The following is a 2,401-nucleotide window of genomic DNA, read 5'->3' on the forward strand; positions in this document are numbered from 1 at the left end:
GGAAGGATAGTTGAAAATTTTAGTTAAAACATATATATTATCCTCATCTCTGGAAACCACTCGTGGTTTTACACTCGGACATGGTGTGTGTGTGTGTGTCTGTGTGTGTGTTCAGATAATATTTTTCTGGTATAAAGCTATACATCCAATTAAACAGTAGGCTTTTTAAACACTCAGTATTTTGAGAAATATACGAAATTATATTTGTGATTACATAACTGAAATATATAATTAAATTTTTTTTTTCACTGAGCCATTTTTATTAAAAAACAAAATACAGAATTTGCTTTCTCCTGATAGAAATGGCATTTACTGTCACATACTACTTTTAAGGTTTCTTTACTTCTGTGTGTGGAAGCTCTGCCTATGAAATATACAGAAAACAGTTTAGGAATAGTAAACAAAAAAGTTTTCAATTTTAGGGGCACTGTATTTTCTATTCTTGAAAAGCACTTCAACAGTGGTATTAATGCTTCTGGGTACTAAGAATACAATAACATGAATTAAAAGATTTTCTTAGAACCGCATGCTAACATGACATATTCTGGATCTCTAAAACAAGCTCAGCTTCAAGTAACATTCATGTAAAACTCAGGGCAATTCAAAAATAAAATGTCTTAACTTCTAAATAGGAATACAGCTGCTGAGACAATACTATACTCTATCCCACGATGAAGAGAAAGTGTGCTGTGTCTGTTTATGTGACTATATACACAACAGACCCCCCGCCTCCACCCGCCGCCACCACCACTACCTCTTCTGTCTCTCCATCCTCCAAACCTTCACTCAGAATACATACGGGGAAGACCATGTGCTCCGGGGCACAATGATGAAAAACATGGGCGCCCAGCCTTCAAGGGGAGCAATGTAGAGTAACATAAGTTCTATGTTTTCTCAAACCATAATTCAAAATTGCCCACAGCAGACACTACTATTCCCTGAAGGCACTTCCAGCCAAGGAATTCAGCTTGTACGGAGTGAGCACTTGGCAGAAGGAGTAGGCCTGGAAGCCTGGAAATCCAACCCATCCAATGAGAAACTACACGACTTCTGCCCGGGTTCCTAAGCTGAGAGTAGATCTACATAAGTGCTAATTCCATGTTGAAAAGGTGAAAATAATTAGATGCTTCACACCCAAACCATACTGAATACATTCTTCAGTAATTATATGCACACTCAAGTCACATGGATCCAATTAGGGATCACTGAGATATGGTGAGGCAGGGCCACCCACCCCTCTCATGTTAAAGGCAGTGTTGGACCCATCTCAGTGGCTGCTTCCTACCTTTCCCTTTTGGGAGTGTGGACTGAGAGCTGTCCATTAGTAGAGGCATGTGGGTTCATTATTAAGGAGGTCTTGGAAGGTGCAGAGGAGGAGACACATGTCGTGGTCAGATCCAAACTGCTGTGATTGTTGCCTGTGGTTTCTTCTGCAGTATGAGCACTTGTCACTTCTTTCCAGAGCTGCTGCAGTTCTGTTGGAATCATGCCTGAAACAAACAAATTGGATAATTAAATCAATTAACAGCTAATTCCGTCCTCTTCAAACAGTAATTAAATCAAAGAGTCAGTAAACAAAGCCTAGTGTTAGGGGGGTTTTTTGGTGTGTGCAGTTTTTTTTCCCTCCCAACTAAGGCAGATGCGGTAGTAAAAAGTGTGTCCTCCTACTGAGCAACTGAGTGGAAGCTGCCCTCATCGCACATAAGAGACTCAGGTGAAAAGGATTCAAAACACAGTTACTTTGCCACAACGGTATGCCTCTAACCATCCGAAATGTTATTTCTCAATTTTTGATGAAAAGTAGATAGATGTTACCTTAGTTTTAGACACAAAGAAGGCTCAAAATAAATTTGTTCAACTATACTATTATGACAACATGAACTACAAAATGAATAATTTTTGTGCTTAAGTCTTAAATGATGACAAATAGCTTTGTTATTAAATATAGTTTTTATTAATCACTTTTAGACATAAATTATGAATTCATATCGTCTTCCTGAAATGCTTTTCAACTTTTAACAGTCAAATTGATTATACTATGATTATTTCATTAACACACCTATCTTCCTCATTAATTTTGGTTTCTAGTACCACATGCTTAATTGATGGATGTGTCTACTGAAAAACTGTATAACTTTTTATACAAGTAACACTGTTATTACTGTCATTTCTTAGATCAATGGTAATGAACCATTGCAGAATAAAATGAAAACGTAAAATAAACTTACAGTAATAAAGTTCTCTTGTGTTTTTAAAGGGGATCAAAATGGACATGAGTTTTAAGGAGTGAATCCAGTGTTTTCCCCCAAGAAGGGATACAATCAGTATGCCACGCTCACTATTGTGGGCCTCTTCGTCTTTATCTTGGTGGCATGCCTCTGTAGCCCAGGTTTCCAAATCC

General features: G+C 37.8%; 1 protein-coding gene across 7 annotated transcripts in view; it reads right to left on the reverse strand.

Moving 5' to 3' along the window:
• Window positions 1-2,401, reverse strand: part of FOXP1 (forkhead box P1) — a 579,361-nt gene that overhangs the window by 92,578 nt on the left and 484,382 nt on the right. For all 7 annotated transcript variants that reach the window (XM_011971157.1, XM_011971164.1, XM_011971180.1 and 4 more), the window contains one exon: window positions 1,286-1,490. In XM_011971157.1, the coding sequence (XP_011826547.1) occupies window positions 1,286-1,490 (205 nt within the window). The remainder of the gene's footprint in view (window positions 1-1,285; window positions 1,491-2,401) is intronic.

Source organism: Mandrillus leucophaeus, unplaced genomic scaffold (genome assembly GCF_000951045.1).
Source record: "Mandrillus leucophaeus isolate KB7577 unplaced genomic scaffold, Mleu.le_1.0 Scaffold121, whole genome shotgun sequence".
Taxonomy (NCBI): domain Eukaryota; kingdom Metazoa; phylum Chordata; class Mammalia; order Primates; family Cercopithecidae; genus Mandrillus; species Mandrillus leucophaeus.